This window comes from Phaethon aethereus (genome assembly GCF_964289735.1).
Source record: "Phaethon aethereus genome assembly, chromosome: 4".
NCBI classification, from domain to species: Eukaryota; Metazoa; Chordata; class Aves; order Phaethontiformes; family Phaethontidae; genus Phaethon; species Phaethon aethereus.
The window spans coordinates 57813413-57839041 of NC_138578.1; the positions used below are offsets into that span (position 1 = coordinate 57813413).

The window sequence follows — 25629 nt, forward strand, 5'->3', positions numbered from 1 at the left end:
TAGAGGATCTCCTTCAGCAATACAAAGAAGAGTTTGTAGCAGAAGGTACAGTGCTAAAAATCCTAAACTTGCTAGAAGCCCCATAAGAGGCCACATGGCGTAAGTAAAAGAAACTCCAGTATTATGTATCATTATTTTTTTCCCATTGCAGGTCTCACAGTCTCACTGTCTACTCTGGCTTGCCTAACAGCTACTTCTGGGTTAGGGATATTCTGTTCAGTCCTTTTGCTCCCCAGAAATAAAATTTATGCATAAATTATCTTGTATTAAGAAGAAAGGACTTGGCTTTTAGCATAACTATTATGAATTTCTTTGTACTGGATGGTGATTTGTTCCAATATCATAGGACAGAAAAGAAATTTAAAACACAAGAACATAATAATTTCACAGCAAGGACGTTCACAGTTAATGCTAGAGTGCAAGTCAACTTATTGTTTCTTTATTACAGGTAACATGAGACCACAATGTCATCAGAGATCTATCTGACTTCTTTAGTGAAGTTACACATCAGCACTACTTAAATAACATTTTTGGGATTGCTCTTTGTTTCAATGTGCATTTAATATGATCATTGACTTTGGACTGAGACAGAAATTTCCATTTGCTATAAGACTCTGATAATCAGGTTAATTTTCCCTGCTATTAAAACAAAATCAATTTATTTAAAGGAAAGAAGAAATCCCTCCTCACTTTACACAAGGAGACTGTGATTCCAGTAACACTTTGTACCAAAATACCTTCTCATTATTCAAATCATTAGGAACTTAACTGTTACATAATATAACTTTTATGCAGGACACATACATTTTGCTTATTTGATTTTCTTAGCTGGATTACTGACACAGTAGAAATTAAATACGAATCAAGGACGCCTAAAAGGAACTGGTCAAGAAGCCAAGAGGTAAGATTTAATTTTCATCATGTACTTCAGAGGGACACTGTTCAGAGTAGCAAGATGAGCAGTTGCCTTTCAGAACATGAAAATGTCCCACAAACAACAAATTAGACATGATCTCAAAATTCCATGTAACTGCCTATCCAAAGAGTAATGAGTCTGTGTGAAGTTATTCTGCCCCGGCTCAAACCAGAAAGGTAGCTGTTCCTTTTTGTCTTCTTTCAATAAGGGAAAACCCAGGTCTCTCTGAACAACTCAAGGTTCTTTGGCATAAAAGAAAGAAAATGACTGAAGAATTTCCATAATAGAAAGAAGATCTGAGAAGTTAGCAGACACAATATAATGTAGCAAGGAACCTTCCAGAGTTGTAGAGAGGAAGATGTGAGGTCTATGTAGGACACTCTTAGGTTGTGCCTCTGAGAACACACTGGAAGAGGAAACAGTTTGCAAACTCCCATTGTCCTTGAGATGAGATAAAAATGGGCAAAAGAGAAGAAAATCGGTGAAAAGTCTGTCCTTTGTGCAGTGACTGAAAGGCTATAAAGCCTTCAGCTAAATAAATGGGAGATGTTTGAAAGAGCATGATCTTAGGACAACAACTTCTTGGTTCTTTCAAACTTGCTTTGGATGCAGTAAACAAACAACTAAAATTAAATGACTGATGCAAGTATATGCATGTGTGGAGGGATTTTTATTTGTGATTATTTTAAAGATATCTGCAAGATAACGAAATACCCAGCTTCTGCTTGTTATGGGCAAGCACTGTCTCCTGTTAAAATTTTACTTAACATGCTAAATTTCACTAAGTGCTGAATTAGTATAATCTTTCTCATGTGTAAGAATTGGCATTAAGACGTTTGCTAGGTGGAGTGTTATTGGAGAGCACTAGAGGTGAGTAAGTGGATAAAGATGGGTTCTTGTGAGAAGGATTGTCCTACAACCTCCGTGAATGCATACGGTCCAGGATAAATCACCCTGACTCTGCTTGCTGTGTTCAAGCACTGCAAGATTACAAGTTTTCCAATTTACTGCATGGCTTTTTGAGACAAAAAGAGAAGCTAATCAATTCAATTGCAGTGGACAATGGGTTGTATCCTGATCCTCAAGTAAAATCTGTAAAACAGCTTATGAAGACAAACTTGTAATTTAAAATTTGTAATTCTACTGGACACCAAAACTATCAAGTCAAAAGTAGTACTGTTTTTATGGCACATTATCCCTTGTTCCTACATGCTTGTGTCCATAGCAAGCTATGTGCTACTTGTCTCTCTCTCACCCCTGAGGGATAATTACCTTTATCCCACCCTTTCCTTTTCCCACTCCTTCACCTCCTGATACTTGCCTGCACTCCTCAGAAACCAGATGCCTCTGGTCTAACTGATGTATATCTAAATAAACCTGAGTCAATTGGTCTCAATTCATATTTGGCTCTGAAATCAGTTGGGGTTTTTTCAGACCTAAAGAAGGAGCTGTGTGTTGAAAACCTCCCCCTTTTTATGACATAGAAGTTATATAAAAAATGCAAACACTCCCTCCAGTCTTCTGTTGCTTATACCTTCTGACCACACAGCAGAACATGCGTTCATTACACTAAGGCCATACTGACAGCAAGCTTGTGTCAGGCACATGACAAACCATGTCTTAGAGGACAATCTCTACCCCTGCACAGTGTCACACTTTCAGACCACTGTCAGGAGAGAGCTTGCATCTGATGTTGAGGGACACTTTGGAGACAGCCCCAAAAGTCATGCTGGACATGCTCATAATGTTCTGCCACATGCATCTTTGATGATGACGAAGAGATGGTGAGGAGGCACTCCGCATCCTTCAGTAAGTAGATCACTCATTAAAAATCAACAGTCCCTGAACAGCTCTTAGCACAAGAGAACAAAAGAGTAAGAAAATCTGAGTTTTATCCAGCTGCTCTACTGGGATTTGGGATCTGAAGTAGAGGAATTTTTCCAGAAGTGAAAGGAGTTTTCATATTCAGGTGCTATTCCTGGATTATAGTATCTAAAATTGTTGCAGCAGGAGTCAAAGAACAACATAATTGTTATTTTTAGAAAGTTAAAGATGTATATAGATATATATACACGCACACAGATCCCTCTACTGTGGTATGAATACTAGATTATATTCTATACTATATTACCTAAGTTAATAGAATTAATTTATCTGCACTCACTATGCTATTTATGTATTAGAACATCTTAAAGAAGCTCACCTTAGCTTTTTTTATTTCACATTGAACTGATATACTGACATACTGCCAGAGTAGACTTCTCTCTCCAGCATATACTAGATGTCTGTTAATGACTAAATATAAACACTGCTACTGATTAAATTTATATTTTGTATAGACGACAATGTTCTTCTACATAGGTTTTTTCTGAAATGAAGAAGTTGTTACTGAGAAAATGTACCTGAAGACATCGTCTCATTCTAAACAGAGTGCTTAAGATAGCTTTTAAATTTCCTTTGCATTTTTAGGTGTGAACAGAAATGTTTCCATCTTTTTTAAAATACTTTGTATTAGCTGTAGGTCTATACATACTTACCAGTAATAATTTCTAAGCTTAAAACAGATCATATAAAGTAAAATGTTAAAAGAAGAAATTACTTCAAAACCGTAAAAAAAATCATAGTAGTTATGTTTGGGTTGAGCAAGGTGACAGGTAGTTAAGTTTATGTTAAGTTTATTTTGTTACACACAGAAGCATTATCTAAGATCTGACATGTTTTCCTAGCTAGGGCACAGATTTTGGCCAATTCACGGAGGTATGTTAGGAGTGGTAGCGTTCTACAGCACCCACGACACTCACTGCGTCATCCCACAAGCGGGCTGGAGAAGGCATGGCTGTACGTGGGGCATGACGCGATGCCCAAAGCCTCTGCTGAAGTGCTGCAGTCTTTCACCGTGTCTCATCCAGGACTGAAAGCGTTAACAAAGAATGTGAACTGGTCTGGTCCGGTAGAGCCTAGAGCAAGTTGTAAGCATTGTGCCAGGAAAGGGTTCTTCCAAATACAGCGGTTCTTCCAAATAATACAGCTTTAGGCCCACCTCTGAGAACATTGTAATAAAAATAAGAAAGCCACATGGCACCGTGAGTCTAGCAAAGCAAATTGCTGAGGACAATGGGACAAGGGTTTGTATTATTTTCCTCAGAAACAAAGGAAGGAAAATGGGCTTCGCGATTCCGGGTTTATTTTAGCTATGTGTTTTTTTAACCAATAACTGATGCCATTTGTGCTAAATAATACTTCCATTTTTTCATAATCTCTCTTCAAATGAAAGAAAACATTCTGAACAGATTGCTCACGTATCAAGCTCTAGAACAAAAGTGCATGAGAGTAGGAAGGTAAAATGTAGTTAGTTAATAATCTTAATTTGGTTGATTTCATTTAATAGCACAACACATAAACTATTTCATCCATGCAGGGTGGTATTTATTTTTCCTTCAATTAGATGAAGTATCTGGCTAATGCATGTGTCATGATTAAGCTCTTTCTCTTGCAATTAAGGTAATGTCTTACCCTTCATGGGTAAGACATTTTCCAGTATTTGGTCTACAGAAACAGCACTTCAAAATTCTTATAACTTTGTGTGGAATGACAAAATATTTGCAACCAGTTTAAACTGCAGCTTACAGGGAAAAAAAAAGTATCAGTAAGCACAAATGCTCAAAACTGAAAAAGTTTTCCAAAATCTTGTGACAATCTCTCTTAGTATGAAAGATAAATCCTTGCTTATACAGAAGTGATATGATCCTTTTGAGCTATCATGTAAAATACACTCAGAACGTAATGACTGCTTAAAATATATTAGTTTTTTAATGTCAGAGAAACAAATAGTGATAAAAATAGAAAAAATATTAACAAACTTACTGGCAGCATGTCACTATTGACATCTATCTCAAATGAACAGTGATGGCATGGTCAATCTGCTGCTCAGTGTTAGGTAGCAAATCTACAACAAAAAATTCAAGTCTTTTATTTACTTTACCACATATTTTATTTTTATACACAATCAGATTTAAAAAGTTAAAACAAACATATTATTAACATGTTTAACAGTTTAATTATTTCTAGGTATCTAATAACATCAACTGAGGAAGGAAAGAAGGAAAGTCAGAAATTGGTGTTTTTTCAGATATAAAGCTTTTAGGAAAACTTTATACTTAAAAAAAATTTTAAAAAGGGGGGAAATACTTCAAAGAATTTTTTTTAGGAGGAGAAGACTTAGTGTATTCCAATTTCTGCCTGATAATGTCTACATGAATCTGGTCATCAGCAAAGACTGGTTTTGCCTGGAGATTCAGATTCATTTTCTCTCCCGCAGTGTCTCTGAGGCAAGGAGGGATGTTAAAACAGGGATGTTAAATCTGACTTACCATTCAGAATTGCTGTGCTGATCTGTGCTGTTTATGAAATGTTTTCAGATTCACAGCCAAGAAGTCCTTTATCAGTATGTAATTATTATTATTATCATCAATACGAAATGCCATGTTGGGAAAAAAGTGCTTTGGGGATTTAGTAAAACTCTTGAGAATAAAGCCCATTATGAAGTTAAGCAAAAAAAAAAAAAAAATTGAGTACATTGGCTTTATGCCGTTTCTCTGCAGGTGGGCATTGGATGAAGACAGTTGGATTCAGGAGGTTAATAGTCCCACTCAAGGTGGCTGTCAGGAGGAGTGGAGGACAAATGCTGACACCAGCTGGAGATTTAGGAGAGCAGGGTGGTGGAATAATCGACCTCTTTTAAGCAGTGTGGATAAACTGTTTGAGGGAGAAAACATGAAATGAGTGAATTTGGGATAAAATTCTAAAACCAAGTTATGGTATAGCAAGGTATTCTGGACCAGAAGTTACAGTACAGCAAAGACAGATGGTAGGAAATCTCCAAGACAGGGCAATAGGATTTGTGGCTAGGCCCCCAGGCTATAAATCCTACAGTGAGTAGATACACGAAGTTGGCTGAAGGTAAGCGTAAAGTGTGGTATGACATATTTGGCATTATTGAGCATTAGATGCTCTGCAAGAAGTATAGGCTGCAATAGGAAAGACTTATTGCCATCATAGATCTGATAAAGGAGTGGAGAATAAATGTGGAAAAATATTAGAGGGTTTTTCAAACCATATTGCTCATGAAGTATGTCCTGGAAGATCAGACATGGTGGCTATAAAAAGAGGAGAGGATTTTAATGTTAACATTTCTTTGATACGGGATGTGAACATTTGGTTGAGAATGTGAGAAAAGACTGACAAATGTCGGATCAGTACGTCCCAAACTGGTGCACTGCCAGGGGTATGGCAAGAACACGACACTGAACAGCAAGGAGCCCTGTTGTGAAACTGCATCCCGCAGAAGGCACGTTAAATGGGTGTCTCCAAAACACTGGAGAAGAGAACTACAGACTAAACTTTCTGACAGGTTTCTCTGTTAATCTTGCTTTAGTTATTCTTGCTTCTCCTCAGATCCTAACTGATGGAGGGAATAATAATGATAATAATATTCTACTTAGGTTTAAATGTGGAGTTTTATTGTTTGGTAGTATTCTAGTAAATTTTATTCTGTGATTATGATGAAAAGGAAAACTTACCAGCATCAGCTATTACCATCAAGCTGTAATGAGAGGCAGCATGATTTTCCTATAATAATAAATGCAATGATTGCAATATCTCAAATATATGAGTAATAATGATGACTATTTATTATTTTTGTTCTTATATTTAACAAAAAATGACAAGTTTTTACTGAGTCCTTTAATTATGCAGACTGAGGTATTGATCTTATGTTCTATCTGTCTGATTAGATCCCTTGAGGCAGTATAAAGCACGCATTGCCAGTGCAGCTCTATTAATGCATAAGGTCTGACATAAATATACCATCCCAGAGGTTTGGAGGCTTTTTGCTGGAGTACAACAGCTCTGTCCTACTGTGTGCTATTCCCACATGTCATATGATGGGGCAAATTAATGTGCAGATGAACTTTGGGGCTAAGACAGAGTCTAGATGTTTTTCAAAGTCTCAGACGGCTCAAATCAGGGGCAGAGCCCCAAACAGAAATAATATAAAGTTGGTACTGGGAGTTAGCTCAGAGATGTCCTGGTTTGGTCTGGGATAGAAGTAGTTTTCTTCCCGATAGCTGGTATAGTGCTATGTTTTGGGTTTGGGATGAAAATAATGTTGATAAGGTACTGATGCTTTTAGTTGTTGCTGAGCAGTCAAGGACAGTCCAGCTTCTCGTGCTGGGCTGCCAATGAGCAGGCTGGGGGTGCCCGGGGAGCTGGGAGGGGACACAGCTGGGACAGCTGACCCAGGCTGGCCAAAGGGATATTCCATACCATACGACGTCATGCTCAACATATAAACTGGGGGAGCTGGCTGGGGAGGGTGGCTGCTCGGGAACTGGCTGGGCATGGGACAGCAGGTGGTGAGCAATTGCGTTGTGCATCACTCATTTTGTATATCTTTTTGTCATTGTGATGGTGGTGTTATTGTTCCTTCCTTTTTCTGTCCTATTAAATGGCCTTTATCTCAAGCCATGAATTTTACTTTTTTTTCCCCCTGATTTCCCACTGTGGTTGGAGGGGAGAGTGAGCAAAGGGCCATGTGGTGTTTAGCTGCCTGCCGGGTTAAACCACAACAAGAGTACTCGGATTTAGATGATGCTTCATGGATTTGTCATCCTCACTCATTTATAATTTACCTGACTTGAGATCAGAGAGGAATTTCTTCCCTATCTGACAGGCAAGAACGCATCCACCAGATTTAATACTTATAAAGTAAAACAATGACTTTTAAGTGGTAATTTGATGAGCGTTCACACTTAAATGATATTTGATGATTTTCTATGGGCCGTTATTTGCTTACTTTGAACAGATCATGATCAATAATAAAACTAATAACTCATACTCAACCCTTCTGACTGGTCATATAATCCTTGCTTGTTTTGTGTCACAACAGGTTTTTTTCTCCAGATTAAAATATAGCGCGCTCTGAGCTACCAGAAAGCATTACCCTGCAGCATATTTCTTTTATACACTTTCAAATTTCAGGTCACTAAAGAATAATGATTTTTGTTGAACTTAATGTCTGATTGTTGGGGGGGTGGGAGGTTCTTTTAAATAAACTCTTGTTTTCAATAAGATGATCCTTCCACCAGTGGAAGCAATATGAGGCCTCAAAGAGAGATAGGCAGTGTATGTCTTATTGCAGTGTGGCTTTTCTTGAGTGGAAAACTTACTGGATTTCATAAATCTTTTAACTCATTTGAAACCAATTTTTCAAAGTAGAGCTGATAAGCTAGAAGAAGCTTAAACTGTAAGTTTTTTCTCAGCCATTTCCTGATTCATCCCCCCTAAGCAAATTAATACAAGAAAGAAAAATAGGATTAAACATAAAGATTTATTTCTAATAATTTTTACTGTTCAAATTATTGTTGGATTACAATGTCCTCTACTATCATCTCTAAATTATTTAAAGTAAGCTAAGCAATCTAAATTCTATTCCTTACTACATTATTAAGGGCATAAATGTTTCCTGTTGAATGCTTTTGTGGTCAAATAATGTATCTCAGGCTAAGAAAATAAAATTAATTTTAAAGCAATAATACAAAAGCAATAGCTAGGAAAAGTACCTGAAGTGTCTTCCATCTTGTATTTACTCATGAAAATTGTGAAACTCAGCTCAAGGAAATTAATTTCTTATTTTCATTAATAAAAACCCAAAGCTCTCGAGAATTTTTTGTCACTTTTTTCACGTGACATCGAAGTCAAAAGAAGTAAGTTTTGTTCCAATACATGTTTACTTACAGGATAATTAACTTCCTTTCTCCCAAGACCTATCAGGTTCTTTTCATTTATAATTATGAGTTCCCAAGTGTGGCAAATTAACTCACAGAGTGAGTGAACATCTTTGAAGGCTTCAAGACATATTGCTTTCTTATTTTAAAAGAGGCATTGTTACTATATGCTATACAGAGTTAATCACATAACGTTGTATTTCACAGTGCTTCACTTGTAAAGGGAAGACAGACTAAATCAAATCAACCAAGAATTTAAATCACTAGAATGGTTTTCATTGATTTGAGAAGACTGTGTTTGGGATCAGCAAACTTTAGAGTTAGGTATGGAGGTCAGTAAGCTCTATACCTGATAGAGTTTTTAGATATGAATTAAAAGGCCAAGCTTGTTTATGCAGCATTGCCTGCAGAAATTCTCCTCATTCCAAATTAATATAAAATATTTTATTACAGTAGGCTGCTGACAGGTAGGACAGTCTACTTGTTTTATGTATCTTTAGAAATAGAACACCAAGGAAACAAGCAGAGATTGAATGGAAATCAACTCCCAGATGCACTATTTCTTATTGAAAAAGATTGTATTTTTCCCACAGTAAATGAATGTCCATTGGTGTGTTAAAAGAGTGAGCTACTCCCTAACAGAGTACAACAAATAATGTTTATTAGATAGTGTAATATTAAATAAAATTCATAATCCCTAGGATAACAGTGCAAGTGAGAAATGCTTTACCCTGAAATACCCCTATGTTATTACGAAGAAAACAAAGTAAGGAGGATGAACACCCTTAAGCTTAAAGTGGTTCTCCTGATTTGGAGTAACAAATTTGCTTACACTCTACTCTTATGAACAGTAAAATCCTCTACAGAGTAAATGATGAGTCATATGCTCAGATGCCAACACGAGACTACGTAAAATTAAAGTACACGTCGGTTTATCAACGTGTGATCTTCTGTTGAGATTTAATATATGATTAGTTTCTTCAGTATGACATGTCTTTTTACTTGGAAAGAAGTGTCAGATGCTTTAAGGACATTCATCCCTTTCTTAAAATTAATCAGATCAATATTAATAACAGGAAGTGAAAAAGGTTTTAGGTCAAAACTTGTAGAGGAAAACCCGTTATTGCAGCCTTGAAGCCAAACTTCAGGCAAGTTGGCAGAAAAGAAAGCTCAAAAGAAGCTCCTAATCACCATCTGGTCACTGAAAATCTGCAAACACAACTTCTCAGAGTACTTGTTCATCTCAGGTGACTGAATGTGTGTAGATACTGAGCAGGCATCTCAGACTGACTTCGGCAGAGATGTCGGGCCACGTATGAATTCGGTTGCCAGTTCCTACCACATCGTCATTTGATTTTGTTTTCTAAACTATTCATATATGTCTTCATCTGCCTCACAATGGGCAGTTATTCCCTTTCTAAAAATTAACCAGGAAGAGTTATCCATAGCGGTCTAGTATTTTGTGTCATACTCTGCTTCATTTCCCCCTCTCTTCTAAACACTTTTTTTTTTTTTTAAGTTTCCCTAGTTAGGCAAAGTTAGTTCAAAAGATTTCTCACTTCAAAATTGTCATGAAGTCACCAAAGCATGTGTATTCTGCAGGTCATTATATACTGCAATATCATATTTGTCCAGATAGTTGGTTGGAGTCATATATACAATTAGAGTGATATATACAATCCCCAGAGCAATAGTCACAGTCTTTGTTGCTTATACCTGAAAAGATTCCTTTACTTGTCAGTCAGTAAGAGCCTTTGCTGCAGGAGGGCCTGTGATTATCCATGAAGTTTCAAGTACACAAGACCTCAGATGGCCCTGATGTGGAAGCCAGTTCCCTGCAGCATTTCAGTTTCTACTTTTCAGGGTTTTTTTCATTAAAGTAACCAGCATCTAGAGCCCATGAAAAAAGGAAATGAAAAATTAAATTTATAGAAAAATCAGAGAATGAGTTGCCTTATGCCAGGTACTGGGATAGGAATCCTGATAAAGCCAAGCTACCTGACGGCTGCAGCATATCAATATGGGGAATACGTAGCTCACTGGAAAGCGTGCTGCGAGCTACAGGACTGAGAACTCCAAACCATTCTCTTTCTCAGGATCAAAATATTATTTTGCAAAGTAGGCAGCCTAAGGATTACCTTGCTTTCTGAAGCTTACTCTCATATATGTTAATACGCTGGGCTGTCAGCATCTACTTGGATCCTTACCTCAGTGTAGCAATGAGGGCCAGAAACAAGAGGAACTGAGCTTGATGCATTTAGAAATAGAAAATTTCCTGTACAAAGATGCAGCTGGATGAGTCCTATTGGTCATATCCGAGGAGACTGCTGCTAACTCCTTGAAAGTAAAGATGCAATACTGGTGTAAATCAGAACAGAGCTGCATTCCTTGTCTGTTCTCAGACTGGCTTAAAAGTTGTGTTGCTAGCTGCCTGATACATTTCTTATATCACGAAGCATCATATCCCTGAACTGGTTCCTGGATTTGCTTTAGTAATGTTGTCATTCTGTCACCTTCAGTGCTTCTAGAGTGGTTGGAGCGAGCTGAGAAGCCAGACCCAAAACTCTAGCAAAGATGGTAAACCATGCAGTAAAAACATCTTCTTGCAAAAAATTTGGTTTTGGTTTTCATGCAGGCTGTTACATGGAAAATATAGTTGGAGAGAAAAAGCTGGTAATTCAGTTGATGACAGAGGAAAATTCACCATAGGTTTCTTGAAAAATATGTAGTGTCTGAAGAATGCTCTACTTGTGAGCTTTACGTGTCCTGCATTTTATTTTATTATCTTCTAGTCTCCCATGAAAACTCTCTGAAAAAAAAGTCTACAAAACATGAACTTTTGCTTTCATCATTTCTCCTAAAAAGAAAATGAAGGCGTTTGTGCCTCCTCTTTGCTTGTAGCGGTTAGAAGGGTAGTGCCTTGGCTAGGACAGTCTCTCTAGGTTTCTTGCATGACCCCTGGAGATAAATGAATAAAGAAACTGGATTTAGTCTATTTGTTTCACTCTGAAAAGAATTCATTTTCTGATTGCCTGAGAGGTGGGAAAACCAGCTTCAAACCATTATTCCAGATCAATGAAGAACTGGATCAGTGAAACTGAAAATGTTTAACATACTTTGATGAGTTATAGTAATATGTCCATATGGTGCTTCAGTGGAAAAATGGCGATACGGGCTATCTCATCAAGCAAAATATCTTTTCGGCAGTGAAGACTGTGGAATTACAGTATCACAAATACAATGGCACTTTCTTCAGTAGTCTTTTCCCTAAAGGACAAATTTGCGTATGTCATCCTAAGTGCGGTATTCACCCCCTAGATCCATGGCATGTTAACAACTCAGAAAAGCAAGTTTCCATACATCAGACATGATGACATTTTAAGCAACAATTTTTTACTTTGTGCTACATTTCATTCCCTATCATACCAGTCTGGACTGCAATATTAGCCAGAAATGGAGGTTACATGACAGTATTAAATAAAAGAAGGGAACTGTATTTTCTTTCTTTTCTTCTTACCTATGCAGTAATAAGTTAAGCACATCTGCAATTCAGAGTTCTATAGCTGGGGTGCTGCTAAGCATTGTGGATGGCCTCTAGAAAATTTAATCTAGCTCATGTTATGCAGAAGATCTAGACACTCCCTCTGAGCCTCACTGTAGAAGCTGTAGGAGCAGTAAGATCTTACAAGTACATTCAAGCCTGCACATTCAACATCTCATAGAATATGCATAAGTTCCTGTGCTAGTTTTGGCTGCAATAGAGTTAATTTTCTTCATAGTAGCTGGTATGGGGCTGTGTTTTGGATTTGTGCTGAAAACAGTGTTCATAACACCGGGATGTTTTCGTTACTGCTGAGCAGTGTTTACACAGAGTCAAGAGCTTTTCTGCTTCTCACCCCACCCCACCAGCGAGGAGGCTGGGGGTGCACAAGAAGCTGGGAGGGGACACGGCTGGGACAGCTGGCCCCAACCGACCAAAGGGATATTCCGTATCATATGTCGCCCTGTTCAGCAATAAAAGCTGGGGGAAAAAGAAGGAAGGGGGGATGTTTAGAGTTATGGCATTTGTCTTCCCAAGTAACCATTACACGTGATGCAGCCCTGCTTCCCTGGAGATGGCTGAGCACCTGCCTGCCCATGGGCAGTGGTGAATGAATTCCTTGTTTTGCTTTGCTTGCGTGCACGGCTTTTGCTTTCCCTATTAAACTGTCTTTATCTCAACTCATGAGTTTTCTCACTTTTAGTCTTCTGATTCTCTCCCCCGTCCCATCAGGGGGAGTGAGTGAGTGGTTGCGTGGTGCTTAATTGCTGGCTGGGACTAAACCATGACAGTCCCTTAGATCCAAATGTTCAAAAAGGTAAGTTAGGTTAGCCCAATTTGTCCAACGCTTCTGCACCAGCTACCACCTCTAGACAAAACAAGTGGAATGGAGGTGGAGGAAATGTTGGTGCCTGTTGATTCAGGTGAGGGAAATAAAGAATCAGGAAACGCAAATGTTAGCAGAAGGGCCTTTTTTTAAAACCATGCTTTGTGCAGCTGTAGCTATCCTGCTTTATACCACAGCTGTACTGTGCCCAAAACACTGGAAGGAAAGCTGAGTTTCCCACCACAAACAAATTATGGAATATCATATGGGGAAGAAGGAAAGGAAATGGGGTACCCCACCAAAGAGAGTGGTGTCTGGTAAAGCCAACTGCACTTACCTAAACCCCAGTCAGCACAGCTTTACAAGGAATGAGGCAAAGAGCAAAAAGTGACATGGCTTAACATTTGCTAAAGCAGTTTGGACAGGATGAAATGCCTACCATGGAAACCTTTTCTAGCCAACACCAATTTCAACAAGCTGCTAAATCACTGTATTGCTTGTGCCAGTACAGACTGACAGCAGGAACAGGAGGAAGATGTGCAATGTCAATGTAAGCAGAAGGTGGTGGTCCACTGAAGTACTCTGTGGAAGCGCATGAGTGTTAATGTACTTCCAAATTGGAATATATTCAATGTGGAGAGCCCACAGTCCATTCAGACTAATCCCTGACTAATTCTCTTGTGCTTGTGTTGGGGAAACACACCCAAAATCACAAAAGTATCTACAGTGCTGGAGTTGTCTGGGCATAGACCAGTGGCCCTCCTGGAGAGAACAAGTGCCCTAAAACACTCGTACCAGGCTAGCCATCAAACCACAACAGTTACTAAGCTGAAAAAGCATAAATTTCATCCTCTATTACTTTATATGCCATTTATGAAGTTATCTGGTGTTCTCACTTGATTACTGTAAGATCTACTGTGATATGTAGGACCATAAATGTCTGAGAGAGTACAGCAATGGTTATCAACATCTACTATGTTAAATGTTCATATAAATTTGTCTAACAACATTAATTTAGTATCAAACACAATGGATTACTAAAAGAGAAAGGTGATTCATGGTACTTTTAAGAAATGTTTCAGTTCTTCTGTTGCCACTTAGAATTCAGGCCAGAATTCAGCTATAGCAACTTTTCAAGGAAGTGCTAAATGGAATGGTTTTGGGCTACTCCACATCACAAAATCTTTATTCTCACTGATCTTGAAAGCAGCAGCTACTCAATAATCCAAAGGTTAAGCTTCATTTTGCTGTAATCTTGAGGGCATGACTCAGAAACACATACTATTGCTGATGATCCCCTGTAGAAAAAAGGAAGACTTCATATCCAAAGGACTGATAATACAATAAGTTCTGCACACTACAAATCTGTCTATAAAGAAAGTAGAAAAATATATTTCAGACTTCATTATATGGTCAGTGACCTAAGTTTAAACAGTTCAAATGATAAAACCAGCAGAAGTATACTACAAATGGATTTTTATTGACTGAATTGGATAAACAGATTAATTTTAAAAAATCATATTATAAACTGGTGCACTACCATAAAATCAGTTTGTACATGTGGAGATGCCATTCTTAGCCTGCACAGCTCCTGCAGCGCTGTAGCCCGTTCTCATTGCAAGCCGTACATTTGAGGGCTTTGAATGAGTCTGTAAAGCAGTTCCGAAACACAGACATCTTGCTCCCATGGCACGCTGAGCACGGCAGGAAACCAAAGCCCCCACAAGAAGGGCACTCATGCGGATGCTGGACTCTCTGCTCAAGGAAGAATGTGAGAAAGACAAAAATGTTAACTCATCAACCAACATAAGCTCTAGGACAATGAGGGCTCCAGGACAATGAGGGCTCCACGACAGCTGAGAATATACATTCTGGTTCCCATCTTGAGCAATAACCACCGCCCCATCCCAAGGTATACCACCATGGAAGACCAGTACCTCTGCCTTTTCCTTTGGTCAGATCCACATGCAAGGGTCAGAGAGGCTCACTGCAGGTTCGTCAGTCACATTATACCTTAGCAGCCTGTATTTATACTTACCAAAAAAGCTAGCTAAAGGATAGCTTGCATACGTTACTCTGATGTAGTTTATGTCTAGATCAATTCTAGGAGGTATTGCAATTGATTGAATCTAAACTCCAGACAGTTTATGCTCACATTATATTTTCTATGCTGTATGTTAAGATATTATGACTTTTAGCATTTGCAGGCTTGTGCTGAACATATTGTTCCGATTACAGTCAGAGCAGATCATATCAAAAAGCAATTCATAGCTTCTGACAAGTAGTGCTTGAGGAATTAAGTGGTGTATTCAAATTTATGGGTGTAGAATGCTGAAGCTTTAAGTGTAAAGAAGAAAGATCATCAATATTCAACAGTTACACCAGGAGAAAATTGCTGCAAGCAAGGTTTGGGCTCCCTCAATTCTCCTAATTCCTAAGTAAAACAATAACTTTATTCTATTTTTGTATTGGATTAAAGACAACAGACAACACAAGAAGATATTTCAAAGACATTTTTAAGTTTCACTTGCTGAAAATGTTGCCCCTTTATTTAATGATTGATTTAAAGTTCTATATCAGAGAAATTAAATTCATGGCATGTTGGGTACTTACCACAGCACAGATATCTGATTTTAACATTGCACCGTTGAGTAAAGACTTTACAGATTTATTTACAAAGGAAGAACAAAAATCCATACAATTCCTGCTAGTATTAGTCTGAGGAATTATGGGTCACTAAAAAATTAGTCACAAATTATTACCAGAGTATACTAAAATATGTGCAGATAATGTAGAACTTGTAGCTTCATTGAGAAAACCGAAGAGTTTTCGGCAAACTCATTGACGATAGCATTCATTTGTTGACAACTCAGATGAACATGCAAAAAAGACACTTTTTCTTTTTGTCCTGTAGCTCATAAACTTGCCTTCCTTCTTCACTGGGCAAACAACTCCTATTAGTATTAACTTCTCCAGGGACAATGTTTGAAAGTATTTAATGTAAAATGAGCATTCTTCTTATCTCAGGAAGGCCCACATCTTTCATAATTTATGATGGCGGTTTACTTCTTTGGACACTTTTGCAAATAATCTCACAGTTTTAAGAGAACAATATTTTTCATCTTTACATTCAGTATTACTTGTTAGGCTTGTAACTAACTACCTTTCCATGTAGTTAAGAGAACTAACAAAAAACAAATGCAGAATTGCTTTAGCTCAGTTCCTTGAACATGGCCATTTCCTTCTTGAATAGATGACAGTTTCCCCTTTCTGCATCTTCAGTAATGAAGAAACCTGACTGCCCCTTGCATTTGTAGAAAATCCATTTTTGGGGAAAAAAAAAAAGCAGTGAAGCAGTGATTGTATTCAGTAAGCAGTTATCAGTCTGCTGTAGTCTGGCATTATTTGTCTTATAGATGTACTTTCTGTCCCAAGATTAGGACACACATTGGGCTAGGTAATAATGTTATAAGACCTGCCCAAAGCAGGATTTGGAGACATTTCATTCCAAAGTAATGAAAAAAGTTAAGGAGGTGTATTAGCTAACCTTTCTAGTCAGACAAGAAGAATGTTGCATGCTTTAATGATATGTATAGTTATGTTTAATAGTTTCTGTTTAGTTACTCAATGTGGTTCAATATGGCCAACAGGTTCTTCTGCATTTTATACAGAAATACATCCACTGGGTCACAAGGCAAGGAAAGTTTTGCTGAACTAGGGAACAGGCCAGACAAATACAGAAGGTACCACCTGCACCACAAAGGGAAGAGGCAGCTCATGAATTACTGGATAGTGTTAAATCTACCTCCTGAGTAAGACAGAGGTGAACAACTCTTGGGCTCAGCCTGACTGGAACTTTTGAAGGAGTTCAGGAATGAGACCGGCTAGAAGAAACCAACATTCTTCACAAAAAGAACTACTGGTTTGGTGATAAACTCAAAGATGTATGGTATGCAAAGGGATACTGAGAGCATGTTAGGAAAGCATATGCTGTAATTTGGCTAAATGCAGGGAAAGAAAAACCTTGGGGTTCAATCAGCTAGATGTAGCTTTCTTTTGCTCTTTCATCACTGTCTTTTACAAATATCGTATCCTCATTATCTGTTTCTGATATTGATGTTACATACTTCTAAAGTTTATGTGTTAACTTAATTTGGTTAAGGGTGATTTCAAAATAACAAGATAATTAATAGCAATACGTTCCTTTCATAAGGACACAGCTATCCATATAACCCAGACATTACGACACACGTCTCTCCACAATGTTCTTTGTTACAGGCTATCCAAAGGAAAACAGAAAATGCCTTGAGCAGCCAATAGCACAAGACCAGCAGAAAAGTGATGACCAGTAGAGATCCTAGCTTACATCAAAGCTGTGGGAGCAGACCCAAATTCCAAGGCTCCTCAGGAAACATGCATCAACTGTTCACAGTAGAAAGCAAACTTGCCTCAAAGAACTTCAATGGACAAGGCAAACTAAGAGCTGAAGAAAGGCATGATATCCTGTCATTTGAAATTTGTGCAAAATGGTGTAATTGGAAACTTCCAGCATTTGCCCAGGTTTTGTAGTTGTCCAGCTTTAAGTCTAGCCTGGATGCAGACGTTCAGGTTCCCAGCGTGTTCACTGCAGTACACAGGGAAGTGGTGCAGCATCCACACAAGAGGCCTGACTCCCCCACGGCACGGTCAAGGTTAAATACCAAAGATGATGTCACTTATGGGAAAGGGAAAATGCCTTTGACATGCCTTTCCTGCTGTGGCAAAACCAAGAGAAAACAGAGATGGACATTTTGGTTTGATGTTATAGCCATCCATGTTTCCTGAAATTTAATGGGCTGTGATAGTATGGTATCATTCATTGAAAGAGAAAAACAAAAAGAGCATTTGGGATCATCAGTTTCTAACAGAAGAAAAGGAACTAGCGAAAAAAGAAAATCTACTCAATTGCAAATATTCAATGTGCGTTCCTTATATTTATTTGCAGAAATACAATTACCTCAATTTTGGTTAACAGATCCTGCAGTTCCCCAGATTCATTCATTAGTAAAATTTTCTCAGCACCCTATTAGGAAGAAGAAGAAAAATGTCAACCAGTTTAGCATGAAAAAACAGAGATGGTTGGTCTTGAAAATTTGATTTTTTGATGATTTGATCTTGAAAATTTAAACAAGCTGAGGACAAATTTGACTCACATTAAGTATTTTGTAATTAGGTCAACCTTAGGAAAGCTAGAAGGAGAAGAGAACTTAATTGCAGTTCTGAAAGTAGTGCCTGAAGTTCGTTACCAGGTGTCACATCACATTGCCTTTTTGTAAAAGGTGACACGGCTTGGAAATTCTGATTGTGTTCCATTTATTTTACAGGGTACGTTTCCTGACAGAATAAAAAATATGTCTAGTTACCGTGTCAAAAATTACAATTATATAAATATACAACACGTCAGAGAATGCAGCAAAATGAAAGGAGGAAATTGTATTTCAAATATTCTTGGCAGTTGAGCATTGAATTAAGACATAATATGCCTAATGTATAACACAAGGAGAAAAAGGGTAATGAAAATACTGTAACAACATTAAAGTCAGACACAACAATGAATAATAATAATTTACTCCGAGTACATTAGGCCTCTGAGGGGTTCTGTGATCTGAACCGAGGCAGTACTGAAGTGTTTTTTCTTTTTTCCTCCTGAAAGTAAATGCTAAGAGATTATTGCAGACAAAATTAAAGTGTCAAAGATGATGTAAAACTTTTTTTCCCAGTTCTTCTAATTAGAGGACCACATTTGAAAGCTTACACTTCACTTATGTAACCAAATTCGCTGAATACTAAATATTACCAAACACTTACAGACACTCAGTCAGTGGATCACAAGAAACCAACAAAAGGTGAGGAAACGAGGCACGGAGGGAACTGCACAGCCCTTACCCACTGCTAAGGGTGATTGGCCACATCTAGACTGGGTGATGGCTTCATGCCATCGCGCTGTCCCAGTTTTCTCGTTCCTGCACGCCCAGACTGCTAAACTTCATTTTTGGTTTTCTCTTGGCGTGAGCTGGGAGGTGGGCTGGGATGCTGGCACAGGGCTGGGCTGTGGTGCGATGCTGGCACAGTGCTCAGATGTGCCAGTGCTTTGAGCTGCCCAGTCAGACGAAGGGTCTCTCGGCCCCAGCTCCCCACCAGAACCACTCTCCCTGTTACTGGGAGGTACAGGAAAGGCTGATGGGGAGCACAGAGAACACATATGGGTCACTAATGTGTCTGTTAGCGTCCAACCACCCATAGTGCCTTGACGGGGACTGCAGAGGTTGCAAGTGTGTAGCCCAAAAGCCAACTGAGGGCCACCAAAACATTGCAAAGGATTTTGTATGACACCCTACTAAGGTTAGTTTCCCTGTAGAAAGTCTTTTTGTTCTGGCTTTGTGCAAAAAAGAAGTACTTTTGACTCTGTGTTTGATGACTTTCATTTCAGTTGAAAAGCAAAATATTAATATTTTAGTGGATGTGAGTACCGCTTTTTCAGTGAAAGCTACTCTTATAGTGCTGCTACACTTTCAAAGAGATTTTTTTTAAAAAAAAGAAGCCTCTACAAATTAGTTGTGGTTAATTAGCCACAGAAGACGACAGGAGGCGCAGATGAGCTAGCCCTACTTGTGCTGACTCTTCCATTGAAATCGGTTCTAGGTCACGGGCACGCAGTTACCGGCTTCGACGTTCGCGTTAGGCTCTCTGTGTCCCCAGCAGAGCAGCTTTTAGCTGTCTGTCGTCCCCTTTCGCACCCGCCCTCTCACCCTCCTCTGCCCGCGCGCAGAACGGGCAAAAGGAGCGATCGGCACAACAAAGCAAGGGTTTGCCAAGGCGGCCCACGGGCTATTAGCCCCGGGCCTTAATCTCACTGCAGCGGTTTAAGACAAAGCTCGCGCTGCCCGTCTGATGCAGAGGCATTAAGGACTTGCAGCTTTATCGATGTAATTGCAGCACCGCGAATTCCCTAAGCTAGACAAGCCCCGGTTTGCCCCCGTTTAGGAAAGGGTCTCTTCTCTGCGGCAACAGCTGGCAAAAGCATTCCTGTGGCTGCTGCTCCATGTTACAGTGGTGTTGGATGATAATGCTGACTGGCTTTTGCAGCAGTGGAATTAAAAGCCTGACAGGTTTCCTGTTATAGATCCATATTTTAAAGGATTTCTATTTCAGGTGACATTCAGCCAGCCAGCTGTGTCACTTTCAACGTGGAAAGCCTCATTACTACGGTTTTAAAATTAAAAGCCAAACGTCCAAATGGCTATCGAGTTTTTAAATGTTTCAGCGTGTCTTTTCTGATTAACGGCTGCCTCAAGTGAAATTTGAATAAAAGATACAAAAGGAAGGTTAACCTTCCTATTGGATCTGTGAATCTTAACATACAGTCTGTAATTAATAGAGTAATTAAGGCATCTGTTAAATATGTCCAATAGCTCCCTTCTGACCAGAAAGTGATGCTTTTCTTTTGCTTCCTACACAGTACTCAGTCCACAGTCACCCACAAAGGGATGTGAAACATTAAAGAGACTGTCCCTCCTAAGACTCACATAAGGAGCTCGAGGGACAGTGGCCATAACGTTTAAAGAAGCAGCAGAGAGAAGTGAGTTTTCGGTTTTGTCAACCAGTTAAATTTCAAAGCACCAGCCTGCGAATCCTTTATCTACTAACTGCAGTTGCTATCTACCATGATGGAGGAGCCCAGGGGCTACGGTCAGGCCTTTGCTCTTCTTTTGGCAAGGAAATGCCACAGACTTGGCTAAATCACTCAACAGGGTTTTGAGACCATTTTTATCCTTCAAAATATTTTCCCAACTTTCTCTTGAGCATATCCAGAAATTAGCATCATATTTCAGGTACAGTGTCACTAATTGCAGAACTAGGGTAAACCCAAGGTCCATTAAATCTCCTGCTGCCCCAGCTCTGTCCTGTCACTAAACCAGTCTGTTTCTCACCTGTCTTGGATGTAGCCCATTACTGTCTTCATCAAGGAATACACGTAGGTATCTGGTTCTGCATCTGGCTGTACTGGGATACTTGCTGATTTGGGGAAGCAGCCTCTCTTCCACACTCTTCCTTATATACAGAGAAAAATTAGCACAGCACTGCAACATCTCTCCTGTGGACACCTTTGCTGTGCACATAAGTCGCCTCCCTAATCTCCTTAAAAACAGGCTTTTCCTAAGTTACAGGAGAGGCTTCTTGCTACGGCAGCAGAATGCAATCACACGCCTCACCCTTGCTGGACCTGCCATGGTTTTTCACCGTGGCTTTGCGAGGACACAGACTGCACGTACCTCTGCCTTTGCCCAAAGCTCACACGCTCTCCAGCCTGCAACTCTGCACCTCTCACAGGGAGGTGCCCCTCGGCAGCTGGCACGCATGGAGTATGACCGAATGTCTGGAAATCTGCCCATCAACGGAGAAAATTGACACTGCAGTATAGTACCAGCACCAGAAATATGGGATTTGATATGCAAAGAACTGAAAGATGGGTATGCAAAGAGCTATTAGATTAATTAAACCCTGCTGTTCCTGAAATGTTAAACTGCAAAATGGAAGAAGCAAGTGGGAAAATGCTAAGTGACTCGATGCAACAATTACCTCACAGTTTTACTGCCACAGAGCCATTCATATCCACCCCATCAGGTGAACACCAGGAGAATGTGTTTAACAAAACATGTAGGCAATTGAGAGCTATTAATCATATATGACCACTGGAACGCAGCAAAAAGGGAAGTGTTACTACTTGCATAACAAGAAAATATGTTGCACAGACACTTTCTAAAAGTCAGTTACAAAAGTAGCCTCACCATTCTTAGGAAAAAATCATAAGCAATGAGTCAAATAAAACAATTTTAGTGTAAATCTCATGCCCTTGTGGGTTCGTTACAGCTGGGAAAACTACATAGGAAACCGTTTCTTCCGGGAAAAAAAATTTAAATTGACATATTTGAAAAAGTTTCAAGTAGGTTTATATGACAGGTCAATACTGAATTCCATCACATATTTAAAGTGAAAAATAAAATAAATGTATTTTATAAACTGTTATGCAGTGAGCTAACATGATTACTAAAGATGATTCTATTTGCTTTTTGTTATGTGCATCCCTCTTCCAGACCTCAGTGCATCCTTACGTAACATAAACCTGTAACAGTCCTGTGTGCCTTTGTAAAAGAGTAAATGAACGCTCCATTTTTTAAATTTTTTTTGTTCTGTGATGATTTCTCAGTTTTGGAACTAATTTTTTATTCTGCTTTTGTGTCCCAGCAGATGGCATAATTCCATTTCAGATGGAGACAGCCCCAGGTGAAAAGGAGGGATTAGATCAGCTGGTAAAGAGCATGCTGCACAAAGAACCTGCAATTTCCTGTCAGACTGATGTTTTGACAGTGTGTGTCAAGAAATATAATGATCTGATCCTGAAAAAATGAGAAGATTAAACGACCTGCTGTACTGCAGGACTCAGGACTTTGCTTGACGGGGGCTAAATATGATTTTTCTATTGCTTCTGCCCAAGTCGCTGGTTTGTTTTGTTCCCCCTATGCAGGCGATGATAAATTCCACAGCGCTGTGAAGATTTATCCACACAGCCTGCAGTGCTCTAACAACCTTGTCCCTGCTTCTGAACAGCTCGAATACCGTACATGATGCACATATGCTGTGTTCTGCTGCTTTTGTTACAAATTTCTCATGAAAAATAATCTTGTCCCCTTTGAAAACTGTCCATATTTTAATTAGGGGTTGGGGTTTTTTCCTCCTTATGACTCATCGAAAGGTGCCTGGCTTAATATAGATTCTCCTTTGTATTGCTACATGCAATCTCCTTCAGGGAGGGATTTGCCAGGAAATAAATATTCAAATTTTTTAAAAAGAGAGACAGAAAGAGAGAGAGAGATTATTAATTTACTTACACACCAGGCTTCTGGATTTTTGTGTTGTGTTTGCCTATCAGAAGGTGATTATCATAAAAGGCATGATAGAAGTGTCCCGTTACCAACGAGACCAAATTCTGTAATTAGTCCTCGATCGCATTTTAATGAAACGCAAGCCCAGCACAGGTTCCAGCCAACTTACTGCCTTTGGAGTCCCTGATGCGTTGTCTTCTTAAGGTGCCCCATCCCAGGCACTGACATAGCTGGGGGGCGATTGCCACGTCGCCAGACCCTCTCGATACGCAAAGTGCCCCCCCCCACCTTATTTCTCTTCCTAAATGAATAAACGCCAGCCTCTTTTATGAAACCATACTAAGGCGGAGAAATAGAAACTACAATAAAATAACGGGGTTTTTCCACATTGACCGGAGCGCGTGGACACCGGCCCCGTGCCAGGGCGAGGGGCACGTTCACCCTGTGGCTCCCCGGTCCCTGCCAGCCGCGGGGCTGCCCCGGTCACCTCTGCGCACATCGGGCTTGGTTTTCCCACCCAGGTTCATCTCAGCTAAAGCACATTAGAGGGTGATGCTGCAGCAACCGGCCCAAAGCAGCGGTGCCGCCCTGGAGAGGCGTGAACGCCGGTGAGGGGCACCCACCTTGGCAGCGCGAAGGGCTGCCACCATCCCGGCTGGCCATGACGCTCCCCGTGAGGCAGAGCCCGCGTCTCCTGGACGTGGACCTCCTTCGCTCCCTGCCCCCGAAACAAGGATAATAACACTGTTATGTGGAATAACTTTAATCCTCTCCCGTAGCTAAAGTCCATTTAACCACAGTGTGCCTCATGAATTTAATGAAAAAAAAAGAAAAAAAGAGGAAAGAAAACATCCCCCAAGTCTGATTTGTTCTGGTTTTTTTGCAGATCAATACTATTTTATTTTTTTCTTGTGTTAAGCAATGTGAATGGAGTTGCCATGCTGTAATAAATGTCTGTAGACCAGAACACCAAATTCTTTCTTCATTTTTTTACCTACAGGAGGTAAAACCTGCTGAGTACCTGTCAGCAGGTATTTGGACAGCTAGATTTGTCTCTCCCACAGACAGCTAGCTCCCTAATTCCCTTGCCTTCCTTTCTATACCCCTCCAAAATATCTCATACAAGACTTAAATAGTTTTGATTAGATTGTAATCTAATTAGATTGTTACACTGTTGCTCCTCTATTAAAAGACAAGTTTCCCATGATCTTGTAAAAAAAGAGCAACAGTGAATTAATGGGCCATCCATCACACCAACATGACTGTAACCAGGCTCCACCTAAAGCTAAGCAAATAATTTATTCAATCCATTTCAGTATTTTAACTGAATTCTTATAACAAATTGGTAACACATGGACTGAGATTTTCTCGGACTCGGTTATAACTCACTACTTTTATTTTTAACATGATAACCAGGTGAGCGAATCTTAGTCTGAATCCTGCTGAATTTTAAGCTGCTTTTGAACGAAGCACTTCTGTTCCTGGCTGGCTGGAGAAGTCTCCGACTCGGGTTTTTGATAAAAGCTTTCTCTACTAGGAAGTACAATTCACTGTCTGCTAATATTCTGCACACAGGCGACTTTGCAGTTGCTGCAGTGGTCTGGAGAGCCCTGTGCCAGAAAATGCAGTTGTTAGAGTGCTCGGGGAAGCCCACCTCAAGCAGAGCACACCAAGAGCTAGGAAGGGGATGGGGAGAAAGGGGAGAAAGGGTATTTGAGTGTTTATACAGGCCCAATATCCATTATGCCCTGACTGTTGATCACATTTCATTTCGTTATTTAAATCTTTTGTGAAAATGAAAGTGTTAAGCGATACAAACACAATAACCCCGCTGCGTTTAAATACAGTTTGCCTTCACAAATCACAATCTCGCTGTTTGTGCTAATTGCTAGTTCTTTACTGCTCGAGACAAATACCTTCTCTGAGCTCTTGAGCAGCTTTCTGTGTGCCACTTCCCAGAATCTTTTTCTTTTAAACTCTAATTTTTTCAGTTTCTCAGAAATACATTTCTAAAGTACAAGCTGGCCTTAATGAAAAAGTGATTTCAAACGTCAACAGACTTTTAAACCCAGAGTATCAGAAAACAAATTTGGAGTATAGTTTTCCATTTGGAGTTTATGTCTTGCAACAGAGAAGAGTTGGGCAGTTTCTCTCTCTCTTTTGCCGCTACACTTTTCTAAAAGTATTGACCAATTCTGTACCTAAAACAAATGTTCAGTTGATTACAGATGCCTGATACAGACTGCATCATATAAAATTCAATGCATGTTTAAGGTCTGACACCCCAAGCTGTTAGTTTCATATTCAACACAGATATTACTAAATTACAGGTTTATGCTATGTGTGCTCATCTCCCTGGGTCAATCATACATACAGATTCCCATGAGGAAAAAAAAATCTATTTCTCTAGATTTTCATAGTTTCAACTACAAAGATAAGCCATTTTTTAAGAAACATGGGATAGCTTACATTGTGTTACTGCATCTTATTCCCCTCTTGATAGCCTCTCCCCAGTTACCTTTTGCATCTTCAGATCAAACCTATCAATGTGGATTTGTGCTGCACATACCACACAGGGATCGCGCTCTTTGGTTGTTCCGATCATTCCAGCATTGCAAAAAAATTTCTAAAAACCCTGC

At 39.4% G+C, this 25629-nt stretch overlaps 1 protein-coding gene across 1 annotated transcript in view; it reads right to left on the reverse strand.

Annotated features, from left to right (window-relative positions):
• Positions 1-14642: 14642 nt before the first annotated feature.
• The window catches only part of GRXCR1 (glutaredoxin and cysteine rich domain containing 1), a gene marked incomplete at both ends in the record, with an annotated part of 42711 nt that continues 31724 nt past the window's right edge, over positions 14643-25629 (reverse strand). Inside the window, 2 exons of the mRNA XM_081999732.1 lie at positions 14643-14822; positions 18064-18129. Of these exons, the coding sequence (XP_081855858.1) occupies positions 14643-14822; positions 18064-18129 (246 nt within the window). The remainder of the gene's footprint in view (positions 14823-18063; positions 18130-25629) is intronic.